The 15996-nt window shown below is 37.3% G+C and overlaps 1 protein-coding gene across 1 annotated transcript in view; it reads right to left on the bottom strand.

The window, feature by feature from the left end:
- HSD17B12 (hydroxysteroid 17-beta dehydrogenase 12) overlaps nt 1-15996 on the bottom strand; it is a 135497-nt gene that overhangs the window by 36205 nt on the left and 83296 nt on the right. Inside the window, exons 5-6 of the mRNA XM_006184248.3 lie at nt 2735-2799; nt 1847-1891 (exon numbers count right to left, since the gene is read on the bottom strand). Of these exons, the coding sequence (XP_006184310.1) occupies nt 1847-1891; nt 2735-2799 (110 nt within the window). The remainder of the gene's footprint in view (nt 1-1846; nt 1892-2734; nt 2800-15996) is intronic.

The raw sequence follows: 15996 nt of genomic DNA, 5'->3' as shown, positions 1-15996 counted from the left end.
TTTTCATCATTAACTCATTACAATATACAATGAAACACATGCACATAATGGAACACTCATTTTTTAACCCTCATTATTTTTAAGCATTTGGGCAAATATATTAGAAAAGATTATCAAAACAATAGTACACATCAGTCATTTCAAAAGGCAAAACCACAAATTATAGGCTGGAAGTGATATTATTTATGATAAAAAAACTTTGCTTGCTGAAAGATAGTCATAGCAATTTTAACAAACCAATAGTAACATTTTTTTAGAGCCTTTACTATGATCTCAGCGCTATTCTAAGAGGTTTACACTTATTACCCTGTTTAATTCCCAAAACAATTCTGTGAGGTAAAGAGAATCATCATTCTTAATTTGTAGGTGAAAAACTGAAGCTAGAGGGTAAGTAATTTACTTAAAGTCATATAACTAGTAATAGATAGTTATTTAATTACCTTGAAACTTCATACAGCTTATTGAAGAATGATTACATTTACATCAGTATGCCAAGGGAAATAGTTTTAAAGCTATACAGATACATTCATGTTAACCATGTTTTAAAAGCATCAATTTTGTGCATGTGGGTCTTGCTCTAAATCTACTCGCAGATCCACCTGTTTGTAATTTGCCTCACTTAAACTGAATCTTACTTGAGAAAAAACCGTGGTCAATCACAACAACAAAAAAGATACAGTGATAATTCACTTTATAAAATTATTTGTCTTATTACAATATAATTCATTTGAGATGCCTTTATGTAGCATCAGTGATACAGATTTCTTTTTGGTAGAGCTGGTTTATCTGAATCAACTCTATTACTAAAATCATGTAAAGACTAAATTAATCACACGATTTAAAAGCAACGTATGTTTTACGCAAGGAGAGGCACAGCCATATATGAAAAGTTGGGCAAGACATAAGATTTTAAGGTCCTTAAACTTGAAATCAACAATGTTATGGTTATGATTTCTTAGGACATGAAAACAAAGGAGAACTTTTCTTCAAATATTCACAGTAGAGAAAAAGATCAAAACTATGTCATAAAGAGAAAATTAGTAATTACATACTTATTTATATTTATCTGGCCAATTCTAATAGTTTTGAGTTAAATGTTTTTTGGTTTTCTCCAATTAGTATATAAGAGTTATTGAAAAGGATTTGGCTTTCCCATAAGTATGTTCAGATATTACACATGGACATTCTGCCTCAGGCAATACTTCCTGCCGATCTGGTATGTATCATTAAGGTATGGTATCTCCTTGTAGTTACTGTTGAAATATAAGGGAAAACGGTGCTTAGATGCTGGCTTGCTGGCTATTATTCCTTTTACCATATGTTAGCTGTGGTGTCTTTTGTCAACATACACAAGTGACATGGCTATAATGTATGCCTGGCAGCTAGAAACGAGAGTAGTTTTTATGTGTGGCTAACACAAATCACTCTCATCACTCCATGGTTCCATACCTCCCATATAATGCTTTCCCACAACATTTAGCTCACCAACTTGCATGTACCACAGGGGATGTGGAATGGAAACAATTTACCAGTGATGAATTGCATGTAGATAAAAACTTCGTAAAAATCAATCTTTAGCCTAAGTTAGTCTATACAGTCCCAGGGCCCACTACCATATTTGCATATAGGAGGCATTTAATAAACGTTCAGCTGTTAAGAAGCAAAATATACAGACACCTGTTTGGAAGTTAGTTCTTTCTATTTCCTGAAGACATAAGGAAATAATTGCCTTCATCTGGAATAATATTTACGTCAACATAAGAGCTGACTAAAGTGAACAAATGATTATCCCAGTGTTTTTAAATAGAGCCAAAAAAAGATGACATATTTATAAAAAGCTGCTTACCTTGCAAACAGAAAGAACATTAATATTTATCAGTTTCTTGATGGTCTGCAAAAAAAATGGATAATTGTATACAGATTTGATCGTGGACATAACCATATTAGATATACATATATGTAGGTAATCCAGAGATGTATTGAAAGTTTCCCCAGATACACCAGAGACCTTGGAAAATGACAGGAGTTGGGGTAAAGAGGCAGGTTTTATTTTACTCTATGTTATAATACTTTTCTACCAAATGCAGCAATTCATGCTGATATGCCAAACCCAAGGTATAAGTGCAAGTGAAATCTGCAAGCAAAAAGACCCATTAAACCTAAAATAAATATGCCACTTCCTCTCTGCTAATATGCAAAGGAGAAATTATTGAATCTAAAATTTTCAACAATTTTTTTAATTTACATATTCCTTCAATGAAATGCTTTTCTAGTTTTTATTAAAGAATTATACATGCATCAAGAATATAGCTTTCATTTGGGTAGAGTTAGTTTATCTGAATCAACCATACTGCTGTCTATTAACACATTTAATGGTTTTTAAGTTGATGTATAGAATCCTGATACTTAAACAGGGCTGTTTTGATATAATCAAAATGATAATAATAAAACTAAAGCTATTATTGAACTTGGCACTGTACAAATGAGGTTATAAATATTTTCTCATTCAATCATTCTAACATCCCTGTAAAGCTGCCTATTTTATAGATGAGGGAATGGAGACCAAGTATGGTTGGGATCACCCCGGGGGAACCTCAGATAGAGAGTACAAGAACCAGGTGTGAGCCTTGGTTAGCCGGACTTTAGGGCTCACAGTCTGAACATGATACCATGTCGCCTGTCCAATACCTGCATGCATTCTGTTTGTTACCATAATCCACAAAGAACGACTTACATTGTCCAAGTCAGGAATTTCCAGAAAGTACTCGGGATACTGATACGACATTCCCACATTGTTCACTGAAATAAAACAAGATCATTAGCTGGCTAACATATACATTTTATAGATTTATTGAAATAGTGGGATTAACGATATTAAGACTAAGATGATACATACAATTTCATAAAATGCTGTTTATGTCTAGAGTGACCTTTCTATCCAAAACCTACCCATAAGGACAGTTCAAATGTCTCCTGCTTCATTAAGCATTTCTGTACCTACTACCCAACCCCTGGCAAAATGACTTTTTATTTGCCTCTGAATGTCCATAGCCCCTTGGAGTGTGTGTGTATTTCACCTCTGTAATACAGTTACTTGTAAATACTCCTTAACGCCTCTCTAGATCTTAAATTTTCATAGTGTAGTAGAAGAAGTGGAGAGCACTGCAGGGCAGGAGGATAGAAACTGGACTTCTATGTAACTGTTTCAGAAAATACATGACGTGGGATGAGTCACGTGCAATACGCATCTCAGTGTCTTCATGTCTAAAACAAGAGTTTGTTTAATCATTCAAGACCTGGACTAGGAACTAGAAAAAAACAGAAAGAAAAAGGCAGTTTGTGACATCATGGAGCAAACTATCCAGTAGGAAGAGAAAGGCACTAAATGAAAAGAATCGAACAATTATTTCATCACAAAGGACAGAGTGCCCTGGGAGCCTGTCCCAGACCTCATCTGGGATGTGAGAGAAGGCTCCTCTGTGGAGGCCAAGAGAGTGGGTCAGACCTAACATCTCCAATGGACCATCCATCCCTACTAGATCTGGAAGTCGAGGCTATGTCTTCGCCCTCCTTGTATCTTCCCTCCTCAATCACTTCACCGAAGGTTGGGGTTACGAGACAACTGAGAAGCCATGAAAAAATGTATATGTAATTAGTCACATGATTAACACTCAGGTATTCTATGGTTTTTTCCCCTAGCTCTAGAAGACAAAGATAAACCCAGAATAAGGAACATTTGCAAGAATCAAAAAATAAAGTATCTTTGAATTTATCTTAACTAAAAATGAAATGGATAAACTGTCTGTCTGTCTGTCTACCTTTAATCATTGCAACAGTCCTATTTAGCTAGTTCCTATTATTATCTCCCTTTTACATATTAGGAAACTGCAGTTCACAGCGGTTAAATAACCTATCCAGGGTCACAGAGCAAAGTAAGACCGAGATTCAAACTCGGGAAATCTGACTTCAGAGGCTAGGCTCTTAACCACTACTTTAAAGCCACCCTATGCCTTCATTCAGTATTCAGTCCAGGAAAAAATGTCAGTAATAATTGGATAATAAACAGAAATCTGATAGCAATGTTTAATAAAACTGTAAAGTATTTGAAAAGAAAGGTTTCAGGAGCAAAAAGATAATGAAATTCTGATCAGTCTGCTAAAGCTTAGCAGGAGTTGTGCCAGATAAACCTGACAGTAGTAATAGTAACTTTTTCAATAGACTAACAAAATTAGTCTTTCAGAGGGATTCAATAAGGGTTCTAAATTTAGCAGTAAGCCAGTCACTTGAGGCTGTGAGTCTCAAGATTTTACCTGCACAATTCGGTCAGGATGGCTTGAACAAGATCACTGAAACCTGTCTGAAAATCTGTAAGCAAAGGACAGTGACAAAGCAAACTGTATTTAATTAGGATTCGTCCCAATCTGAATAGGTATGGTATCTAAACAAAACAATAAGAGCAGGTTCAAATCCATTTTTATTTTATTCAAAAGGTCTCCACCCACCAGAGGTTCTAGGAATTCTATAAAAGATCCGTTAACTGAGCCAAAACTATTTGAAGGTGAAGGTTTACATTCACTTGACTTTGCTTTAACCATCTATAGAGTTATAAAGGGTGACTTACAGTGTTATAAGAGAAACGGAACAACCAAAATATCTGTTAAAATGCTACATATAAACCATATATTCTTTACAAAGTCAGTTTAAGATGACAGAATCCTCAAGGGAAGGTTTTTGCCAAATTGTAATATTCTGCAAGAGTTAAAGAAAATTCCGTTACATACAGTGAACTCCATCTCCCTTCACTCTCTGGTATCTAGAAAACTTTCTCTCTTCAGATCTCGTTTTAGCCCATGGAGATATTAATGCTGTATTTCAAAATGCTAAAGAAAACTGAATAGTGTAATTGTAAGTCTTTTAAAATCCAGATTTGTCTTTTTTAAAAAATCCGGAAATGTTGTAAGCAGCACAGTTGACTTTGCAATCTTTGCAGCAGGTGCTAACAAGGACAGTCAAGCTAAGGAAGCCCATGAATAAGCAAGCAAGCAAGGCTGTATTTACAACAGAAAGTCTTCAGATCTGTCTCTGCTAACTGAGCAAAAGAAAGCTATCAAAGCTATCTACTCACACAATGAAAACGTGATCATCTATTTAACACAACCCTAAATGAGAACACGGTCAATACTGAACTTAAGCCCAAAGAAATAAAGAGTATCACAGTATAAAGGCTATTTGCTTTTATAACCAAAAATACACACAGGGAAAAAAAAAAGCGTTAAAGCTGGAAGAGCTCTTTCAGAGCACGGAGCCTGATTTTATGCAGGGAAGTACTTGGCAAGGTCACACTGGCAAGTTGTCCTTTACTGGGGATGAGGACTCTCACATCCCTCCCTGCTTTATTCACTCTACCTTCCACTAGCGGCATATCTGCTGCCCATCATCTCTCCACAATAACTAATCACTTAAGAGTGCTATTATTTAAGAGTAGACAGAAAAACAACTGTTGCTCTCAAATAGTTATTTTCATAAACGGCACAATCATGCGAGTCTTTTGGAAAAGGCAGACTCATTGCAGTTTTACTTTGAGACATTAGGTGGCAGCAATAACCAAACGGCAGGCAGAAAGCTTTCAGGGACTTGGAAAAGGAAGAAAACAGGCTTTGGGTGGGAGTGAAGGATGAAATATTTCCATTATAATTTAATCTCATTAAGAATGGGTACATGCAATTCCATCTTTATACATTACAGGATTCATTACAGGATTCACCAAACCAAACAATGCCACAAGTAGTTCCAACATTATTCAGATAGTTGAAAATCCCTTTTAAATGGTAGCACTTTAAACTGGCATTTAATATCTGTTCATTCGTGAGTTTTCTTGAATTCTTCAAGTGAGGCATCAGAGGCAGATTTAAATTTTTTTATTTGAAAAACTTGAAAAACCGTTTTAACTCATGTAACACACCATGTCTTTCAGAAAAAGAAGGATGTCCGTGTAATGTCTGAATTCCAACCACTACCCCAATAATCGTGACAGGGCCATGAACAGATATACAACCTTTCCCATCAGTCTCTCAATGGAGTTCTAAGACTGGGAAGAGCTCAACAGAAGAGATGAGGCAGATGGAGAACAGAGGTGAAGCCAGACCAAGAATAAGGAAAGGTAAGTGGAAAGAGATGTTGCGGGATTTTTGCAGGGAAGAAGTGTCAGTGCTTTGTCCTCAGCAGTGCTCTCCACGTCTGCCACCCAGAACTGTCGTGAACACCAATACCAGTAAGGACTATATTTGAAAGACTCAGAAAATCCACAGAGTATTTCTGAATGTTATGTAAATATTCTCCATTACATCATACTACTGTTTAAAAATCATTTCCACACTTCGTACTTAATGACAAGAATACACACAAGATTTGTTTCTTCTAAATTCATTTGCTGCTGCTTCTGACTTTACTGGACTTAGAATCCGTTATCAAAACCAGCTGCTATAGAGATAATGATGTCATTAGGAAATTAGATTGTTGTATCTGGGTTGGGCACGAGGGAGGAAAAAATGACAATAAATTACTAGAGAATCAAAGTCCACTAACAAACACACCAATAACAGATATGGGTAACCACACACAGGATCACCTCCAACCTGCTGCCTTTTCCAGATTTATCAGACCTAAAAAGACAAGGTGGTTTAAAAATATGCTGCCTAAAGGTTGGGCTTCATATATGTATCAAATAATGCAAAGTATTCTCTATTCCTTCCTCATCATATTAAAGTAGAAAATGTTTAAGTTTCTATTTCAGTCATATCTATAGTTGCACACACTAATACAGGTCAAGCACCCAAAAGAAAGACTAGAGAGATGGAAAGGCTATTAGAGTTCATTAATAAAAATAATATTTCAAAATATACTAAAGTTTTTAAATGTAGACCTAAGTAATACCACAAGTGGGAGAAACTTCTCATGTCTTAAGCTTCTGTACGAGAAGGGTATGGATCTCAAAGTCCAACAGACCCAAGTTTCAGTCCTGGTCCTACTGCTACCAGATCCTAACAAGAGTCAAGTGATTGCACCCCAATAAGCCTCAGTTTCCTCATCACCTTTATATATAAAATAGGGATAACAATTTAAGAATTAAAAGAGATAATAAGCATAAAGTCTGTAACCCAATGCCTGGAATATACTAGTATGTTAATAAATGGAGGAGAAAGAGTCATTATTGTTGTGTGGTCATTTATTCAACAAGTATTCACTGAACCCCTGTTTTGCACCCAACACTACGTAGGTGCTGGGTGGGGCTACGGCAGGACAGCCACAGGCTCTGTTATTAATAAAAAATGTGACCAGTGTTAAAGTGGAGAGATCCTTCTGAAAGGGAGCTCTAAGCAACAGTTAACCAGAATAACTGTTTACACTGATTGAATTTATCCTAATTGCTCCTCCACCCTCTTTACTTCATTCAAGTAGATCTAATCTTAGAATCTACAGAGTTTGGAAAGTGATGCAAAGAAAATTCCCTCTTTGCCTTATTTAACATATTGCTGTAGCTAGCACATGTTCAGACTCTGACAGATGATATTTGGAACACCAAGTAAAACATTTTGCAAACTTTACAGTTTTCATACACTTGTGAGTAGCAATTTCTAAATAAAAGAGAGTTTACAAGGCTTTAAATGTGCAGTGCTTTCACTCAGAAATTGGAAAATTAAGATCGAGACAGAAGCAACACAACAGAACATCTCATTTCCACTGTTTAATTATAAACTGCTATGTGATGCTCATTACAGAACCACGTAAAGTTTGCCATACATAAACTTGGAAGAGGATGAGGAAAGAAGGATGGCAGAAGGCTGGCGGTTAACTCTCAGCGAATGGGAGGAATACATATCAATTTCATGAATTACGGCTCTACTTACATTTCCAAAATCACAACAAATTACCTAAGTTAAACCTTTAAGTTAAAGGTTTTACTCTAATTAATACCATTAGTGGTTTTCGAGTAAAAGGAAATACATTTGAAGTGTAGGTCTTATTCCCACTTTAGAAATCCAATCTCATTCAGTACATCTAATGGAACTATAAGGCACTCTATTTAGTCTAATAATGTTCCTGATGAGTCTCCTAGAAAAAAAAAATTCCACATACCTATTCTGCTTGCTGTGATCGGCTACACCAGGCTTCTGCTTCACGCAACATATAGGAGGGCATTTATGCCAGATCCGGCTGTCTACTTGGATCTGCACTGGGATTTCTCATAGCTCTCTCAGATTCAACATATCCCCAAATGAAATCATCCTTTTTCTCTACAGAAGTGCTCCTGGTCCAGGGTGTCTTGTCTTAAGGCAATCCAGTTGCTCAAGTCAACTGGAAGTTGCTAATTAGTAACTGTATAATCCTGGACAGTGCATTTAACCAAAGTAAGTCCATTTCTTATCTGTAAATGGGCATAGCAATATTAAATATCTGACAGGACTGTTGAGGATTAAATGAGATTCATTAGCACAGTGACTGGCATATAAAAAACACTTAATGAATCTTGGCAGTACTAATTAAAAACAAACTACTATTCTTCTTCATTCCTTCTGTCAGACAAGACCTCTAATGAGGACGTCATCAGAAATTAGACCTATTTCTATTTCCTAGACATCTCTCTAGTCAGTTTACTTGTATTCACTCTCACTGCCATCATCCTTAGAGAAGCCATCCTCATCTTAGCTTGATTGCTGAAGTAGCCTTACTGGTCTCCTTGCTATCAGTTCTTGCCTCTTCCACTTCACAGTCAGAATGATCTCTCTAAAATCCTAGTGTGATCTCAACTTACTACTTAGAGCTCTACAACGTCTACATTGTCCTTTATTAAAAGCCCAAACGTATCAGCCTGATTTTCTAAGCCTTTTGTGATCTGGTGCTGCTTAATCTCCAGAGTCTAGCCGCTGTCATCTTTGCAATCCGTGCTCTAGGTTTACAGATCTCCTGTCAGTTCCTCCAACTTGCCAGGTGCGGTTCACCTCAGGGCTATTGTACGTACTGCTTCTTCTACCTGGAAACATCTCTCCTCTCAGAGTTAATTAGCCTTCAGGTCTCAACTTAAATTATTACTTTTTCAGAAAGATTGTCTCCAACACTCTTAGCCTCCTCAGTAACATACCCTTTCATTACATGCAACATGCTCCCAATCACTTGTTCAGTGGCTGTCTTCCATGAAAGCAAAAACAGTATCAGTTTTGCTTGCTGCTTTATCTCTGGAATCTTACTTGTTGAATGAATGAGCGAGCGCATGACTGACTGAATGAATCAGTCAACAAATAGGAAAGAAAAGGTGCTATGTAATAAAGAATTTGCCTGGTCTTTGTCCCAGAATCCTAGAGTGGAGGCTCTAAACCCTTGGAATCTCCAGGGTGATGGTAATGTCTCTGTTATTCATGGCAGGGCTTTGGATTACACCTGAGTTTATGCTAATAAGATGAATCAGAACAGAGGTTGGTCGACAGGCATATGTAGCATAGATAAACAAGGTTATACTGCATAGCACCGGGAAATATATACAAGATCTTGTGGTGGCTCACAGCAAAAAAAAAAAAAACGTGACAATGAATATATGTATGTTCATGCATAACTGAAAAATTGTGCTCTACACTGCAATTTGACACAACACTGTAAAATGACTATAACTCAATAAAAAGTCAAAAAAAAAAGAAAGAAAATACATTTATCAGACTATCTCACAAGAAGAACAATGGATGTGTTTTCTCATTTACTAAATAAATGTTTAGATGTGCCTAAAAAGAACAGAAGTTGGTCACCAGAAAGAGCAACTGTGTGACTAGAGTTGGAGCCAGCCTAGACTCTGGAAAAGCGGGGGGGAGCTGGAAATCGAGTTAATCACTTGGCCAATGATTTGACTAATCACACCTACATAATGAAACCCCAATAAAAACTCTGGACACTGAGCTCAGTGGAGCTTCCGGTTGGTGAACACACAGATGTGTGGAAAGGGTGAGGAGTCCTGACTCCACAAGGAGAGGGCACAGAAGCTCTGTGTCTGGAACCCTCTCAGACCCTGCCCTATGTGTCTCTTCACTTAGCTGGTCTTGATTTGTATCCTTCATAATACAACTGTAATTTTAATTATAGCAAATTATTGAACCTGAAGGGGTCATGGGAACCCCCAAATTTGGAGCCAGTTGGTCAGAAGTGTAGGTGGCCTGGGGACCCTCAAACTTGCAGCTGGTGTCTGAAGTAAGGGCAGTCTTATTGGGGACTGAGTCCTTGAACTTGTGGAGTCTACACTAACTCTGGGTGGCTAGGGACAGAATTCGATTGAATTATAAAAGGAAAGTTTTGGAAGTATCCTCAACCCCAGAAGGCAGGAAAATCATATCCTGGCATAAAAGAGAAACCCCACCCTCTCTAAAATATCCTACCACGCTCCCGTAATCCTCACCTGGATATTTAAAAATGATAGCCTCTGTCCTTTCTTGAGCCTGAGTCATTTTATACCTGGGCTAAAGGAAAAAAAAAAAAAAAGGAGGAGGGTATTTCCAAACATATGAAGTTTATGGTTGGCATTCTCTCAACTACTTTATTTTTGCCCTCCTATTTTTCCTCCCCTCTCAGCATCCCACTAATCACCAACGTACCACTATAGTTTCCTCTTTAAGCCTCTCCTCTCCATTTCAAAATGATTTCCCATGTCTTTCACTGACTAAAATAGCCATTCCCGCAAGGTGACTGATCCAATAAGCAGACAGGTAATAAACTGAATGTACTAATCCCAATAAGATGTGAATGAATACGTCATCGCCCTCTCAGAGATACTTACCTTTCAAAAGAAGGCAATTTAAAACTAACTTCCAATGAGTAAAGTTCTTTAGTTTTGTTTATTTTTAAACCCTCTGAGAAGCAGCAAGACTCTTCTACTTGTAACTTCCTTTATCAGTTGGGACTGAGAAGCCACATAACTTCCCAGGATGTTCAAGATTTCTTCCTTCCCTTTTCCTAGAAGAGTCTTCCTCAACCCAGTTCCTGCAGCCCTGTAGCTCCCTCTCCTAGGCCTAAATCTATTTCCTCTTCCTTTGACACTTTGGAGACTGAACTATAAGGAAGCCGTCTCTGGATCTCAAAGAAATTAACTACCTGGGAATCTGCCATTTTGAAGTCAACGAGTACCTTCCTTTAAGTAGCTGATAATACTCTTGGGTCTTTTGTTAAGAAGCTTTGAAAATCAAGCATAAACAGACACAGAGTAGACCGATCTTGACTATTCATCTCTGCTCAAACTACCTTTTAAGATACTTGTTCCCAACATTCAGCTACTCTCCATCCCAGAACATTCTGGGAAATACTAGATTGTAGGGAGAATAACAGAACACAAATGCTTCCCAAGTATATTCCGATGGCTGTTCAGCAGTCGATGGTGGTTTTGTTGTAGTTGCAAGGAGAGGCGAGCTTGTGGTCCTACTACTCTGACACCTTGACCAGAAATCACTCCCAAGTATCTCCCATAATCCATAAAGATGCATGGGCAAAGATAATCAAAAGATATTTTTATATGCAGCTGAGGAGAAGGAAGGATACTAATTAAAAATAACCCACCAACCACATTAATGAAGAAAGTATTCACTCATAAAGAGCACAGGAAGAAAAGAGGCTAATATGGTCTATTCCAGCTTTTGCAATCAATGATTTTTTTTTGTAATTAACTGACTTTTATTATTTATACATATTGTTCCTTAAATGATGCCTCTTAATAAAATTATGGGCACTGTGTACAGATAGAAAAAAGCTGATGGGTAATAAAAAGGCCTGAAGACAGACAGGTCACCCTATACCAACTGATTCTCTTGACTCTACAACTTACATAAATAATGCATTTGGCATGGGGAAATTCTTGGTCTAGGATGCATTAAAAGCTTGAATAAAGCTATGGTTGGTGGTTTTTGTTTCCAAATGAATCACAAACTAAATAACTATCTTTTTCCAGAAGGACCTTTCTATTTTTGCTCCTAGAATAAAGAATGCCACTTTTTAAAAGTTAAAAAAGTCATAGTGGAATTTGAAAAAAGTATTGTCTGTAGCATACTTCAATATCAAGGCTACTCCTCTGGCCTTGGTAAATTACGCCTCCCATGATGTACTGTACAAAGTCCTTCAAACCAATCTGGAACACACATGAGAGTCTCTCTTGAGGAATCAAGTAAGCATTATAGCAGCCACATTTTGTTAACCAATTGTTTGCTTATTGAAAGCAGTATTGATGTCATTATCTCTAAATAGCTGAAGTTTTTTAAGCTTTCTCAAATCTGTGTTTCTTGGCATTCACCTGAGAGAAGACAGCAGGTGCTTACTTATTCTACATAACAGAGTTAAGAATCCATCGTCTCAACCTTTCGCATTTATATCAAGTTACGGTGACCTTTCAGTATAAATTCACACAATTCACAGCCATTTTCTTTCCACTTATCCTATTGAAAACTTAATGTTTCTTTCATAACAAAGAGCTTTAGCACTCTCCGTTGTAATTCTGAAAATATTAATTTTCTTAATTAAGCACTGACTATGCTTTGGTGGCTAATGCTATTCAAACAAATGGAACATATCTTAGTGATTTACATTTCTTTTTTATCATTCCTGGTTTCATTAATACTCAGTAGAAAAAAATTTCTTCCTCTGACTTGATATGGATTGCTAGATGTTATTAGAAATGAATTACATGTTTGTTATTTTAGGGAATGTTATAAAGGTGGCACTGATAGTAAGCAGAGGAGGAAGGAGAATAAATAAGATTATTTCCCCCTTATTATACAGAGGTGGGGGTCTGTGGGATCTGGATGGGGAGGAGAGAGGGAAGAGAGAGAAAGTCAAGGCCCAAGTAATCACAAGAAAAAGAAAACATAAACAACAGACCTTTCCCCCACAAGTTCTAGAGGGTTATACTCATACTAGAGAAAGAACTATTAAGATTTGAGTTGGAATACGACCTAGCAATAAGATAAAATTTAGCTCATAAAGGTGTTTTAATAGTTTCCTCAAAAATCTTGACAAATTAAAATTACAGTGCAATATAAGATATTTGCTAATAAATATCAATAATAATTACACAAAGCTTATGATTAAGGACACAGTTCTGGTAGAATAGGGAGAAAATGAAATATATAGCCAATTAATAGTATACTGTATGTGAAAGTGCTGCTATAAACTTTATAAAGGATCATGTAGACACTAGCAATAATTATTTCTATTGTTGATCTGTAACCAGCCTAGAAATCAAAACTTAAGTTGTCTGTGTATATATGTGTGTGTGTGTGTCTCAGTAAGTATTCAGTCAGAACTGTTTAATTACAGTATAACTTCAAAGCAGGGTTTCTCAACCTCAGCACCGTTGAGATTTCAGGCTGATAACTCTCTGCTGTGGGGGTCGGCCCTGTACATTGTAGGATGTTTAACAGTGGCCCTCACCTCTACCCATTAGGAGCCTGGAGAACTTCTTTCTCCTACCCCTCAGTTGGTGACAACCAGAAATGTCTCTGGATATTGCGAGACATTGCAAAATTGCCCCTGGTTGAAAACCATGTTAAAGCATAAAAAAAAAAATCTAGAAATCATTTATGGCTCTCCTACACAAACTGAGGAGGAGAGACAGCCAAGATGAACTAGAACTGGATGCCCATCACTAGGCACATGTGGCTACTGAACACTTACAATGCAGCTAGTCTGAACTGAGATATGTTATAAATGTAAAATGAATGCTAGACTTGACGACTTGGAAAAAGAATGTGAAATATTTTGAAACTTTTTATGTGGATCACATGGTAAAGTGACAATATTTTGGATATTACGAAAATTAGTTTCATTATTAAAATTAGCTTCACTTGTTCCTTTTTACTTTTTAAAAATGTGGCTACTAGACACGTTAAAATTACATATGTGGCTCACATTGTATTTCTGTCGGACAGTACAGAACCTGTGCAAAAAAATGATACTTCCTTCTCACTATACGCTCCAGGCAGCCCTTGATGTAAGAGAGCTCGGTCCTCATTTTCTCTTTACATTCTCTCCTTTGTCCTCAGATTATCTCCAGTCTCCTTTCTTCAATGAGATTATCACTCAGAGATGACTCACCTCCAAACTCTATCTCTAGTTCAGAGCTCTACTGAAACCTAGATCCATGTGTCCAACTATCAACTCAACAATCCCAATCGGACATCCCAGAGGAACCCCAAACTTATATGATCCTCATTCCCAAAAAGGCTCCTCTTCCAGGATTCCCCATTGTAGTAAATGGCACTGTTGACAGATGCTCAAGACAGAAACCTAAGGTCATCATGAGTTCTCTCTTCTCCTTCATCCCACTTGAAATCTCTCACGACTTGAGTCCTGCTTTCTTTACTTCCTCAATATTTCTGGAATCCTCATTTTTCCTACCCCACTGGCTAGACCAAGTCACCAAATTTCTTCCGTATCAACTCCTTCTTCCCTTTTACACTCTCAATACACTCTGCCCTTCCCTTCTCAACACTTAACTCACAGCTAACCATTTTTGTTCAGTGTTGTCTTTCCTATTAGGACATTATACTACAGAAAGCAAGGTACTTTCTTGTTCATTGTTGTGTCTCCAGTTCATTGAATGACCAATGAGTGAATGAATAAATAAGGACGGGTGTAAACTGCTGACTCACAGGTTGCAATTTACTAAGGAGCTGGACTACAAAAGCAGTGGTTCCACTGGCATATGTGACCTAGGAAAATATCAATCCTTATGTCTAAATATCAATGCATATGTTTTGACACAAGTCCTAGGATTCTAGAAGTGGGGACCAATGGACCTTGTACCTCATCCTTAACAGATCTATCTATTATGACTAAACTCACACTGCAGACTTTTTAATATAGTGGGTCAGGAAAGAACAGCTGAAGAGAGCCTTTTATAACCCTCCATCTCTGCAGCAACCCAATGCCTGACATCTTCCATCTTCAGTGGAATGGTCACCAGAGTAGCTGTAGTTTCAAAGTTACCCAGTGAAAAGCAGCTGACATTTATACAAAGCTAAGAACTACTGGGATTAACTGAACCGCTTCTAAAAGAAAGTTATTCTCCAACAGGACAAGTTCAAGACAAGTCTCCTCTAGTTAGGGATCCTCGATCCACCTCCTTGCCTAAGCCAGCCTTCACTCTCCAGTCCATGACTGGTTTGAAAGGGGTTTGGATGGACTATGGCACTGTCTATCCTAACTAGTAAGTTACAGCTGCACTGATTTGGAAGTTTAAAAAAACATCAATGATTCTACAGAAGTTAGCGTGCTTTAGCCTAAGCTAAAGGAAGAGGAGCTTGTGAAAGACTCTGGGCAATGAATGTATTTAGAGAAGAACACAAGGCAAAATCTAGACCTGTGTTTTCATTCGTCTTGTGCTACTGGCTCTCCTATAAATGTGGGAGTGCTGTGTGGGTGGGTGAGGCATGGTGATGAGTGATATAGACCAGGCAGGGGCTGAAAAGACAGCATGTCAAAGCCGAGGTTAACCCCAGGCCCAAGGGCACCATGTAGGGTTATATGTGTTTAACTTTTTAAAAATTGCCTTATCAAGAACTTATATAAGCTATAAGAACTTATAATGATAATACAAGTATAATATATAATGATATAAGAAGTTACATCATTCTTTTATAGTATGAAGAAGAGAGGTGGGGCCTTGACTAAAGAAATGTTAGGAAACACTTTTTTAAAGTATCTTCTCTTCATTATTCCTCCTCTTATGGCCCAGTAGAGAAAACAATGGCAATTACTAGGTTCGCACCAATTGAGGCAGTGGGAGAAAGAGATTTAGTGAAGCAGCGACAATTTTCTGAACTAAATGCCCCTTTTCTTTCTTAAAATGACTCAGAATGGTGGGTAACTTTTTGAAGACCATTTTTTTGCCCCTTAAAATCTGGTGAATCTTTTCCATAACAAGGTCCAATACTTCCATTATCTCAGCAAAGCATCAGGTTTTAGTAATAATAACAA

The sequence above is a fragment of the Camelus ferus genome, chromosome 10, assembly GCF_009834535.1.
Source record: "Camelus ferus isolate YT-003-E chromosome 10, BCGSAC_Cfer_1.0, whole genome shotgun sequence".
Taxonomy (NCBI): Eukaryota; Metazoa; Chordata; class Mammalia; order Artiodactyla; family Camelidae; genus Camelus; species Camelus ferus.
The sequence above is the reverse complement of the archived record's forward strand: the minus strand, read 5'-3'. Positions and strand labels throughout refer to the sequence as shown.